The sequence below is a fragment of the Galeopterus variegatus genome, unplaced genomic scaffold (genome assembly GCF_000696425.1).
Source record: "Galeopterus variegatus unplaced genomic scaffold, G_variegatus-3.0.2 Scaffold5107, whole genome shotgun sequence".
NCBI classification, from domain to species: domain Eukaryota; kingdom Metazoa; phylum Chordata; class Mammalia; order Dermoptera; family Cynocephalidae; genus Galeopterus; species Galeopterus variegatus.
Genome location: NW_007731218.1, coordinates 82552 through 83153, shown reverse-complemented (window position 1 = coordinate 83153; position 602 = coordinate 82552). Strand labels below are relative to the sequence as shown.

General features: G+C 34.7%; 1 protein-coding gene across 1 annotated transcript in view; it reads left to right on the top strand.

Moving 5' to 3' along the window:
• RAPGEF5 (Rap guanine nucleotide exchange factor (GEF) 5) overlaps positions 1 to 602 on the top strand; it is a 127249-nt gene that overhangs the window by 78230 nt on the left and 48417 nt on the right. The window contains exon 8 of the mRNA XM_008588925.1: positions 437 to 491. Coding sequence (XP_008587147.1) covers positions 437 to 491 — 55 coding nt within the window. The remainder of the gene's footprint in view (positions 1 to 436; positions 492 to 602) is intronic.

Below are 602 nucleotides of genomic sequence, written 5' to 3'. Positions count from 1 at the left end.
AAATAAAAAAAGTTTGTGGGAAAATAGAATTTAAAGAGAGTGAGTCTTTCCATGAACTTTTTGAAGTACCCTGGTAGGTCCCAGCGAATCATGGAACATTTTAAAAGCTCAGTTTTATGGGTTCCCTGAGGTTTCCTTATCAATTTAGATAGATTAAAGAAAACCATTTACTCAATGACTCTTAGCAAGCCTAGGTTCCCTAGGTATCTATCATTAATCTTTCAGACTGGCAACACCTGACTTAACTGTGATATTACCACTAGCTCTCCTTATTAATTTTGCTAAGTGAAAACGTGCAGTCGTTATTTGGTTTTCAGATATAGCTACAGACATCTGAAGGGGAAAAATTGTTCTTTGATTTACCATGTAGTTTGTATTTAGTAAATATGAAGCACATATATTGTCAAGTTGTGCAAAGCTTCTGTTAAAATTTCAGCAGTCACATATGCACTTCTCACAGAAAATGTTAATTCGGGCCTTACAGATTACTCGTTTGAGATTTAAAGCCCAACTTAATTTTATTAAAGGGATACCCCATTGCACATAAAATATCTATATAAATTAATCTTAGGGCGCAAACCATGTGCAGGCTTTAGTCCTCA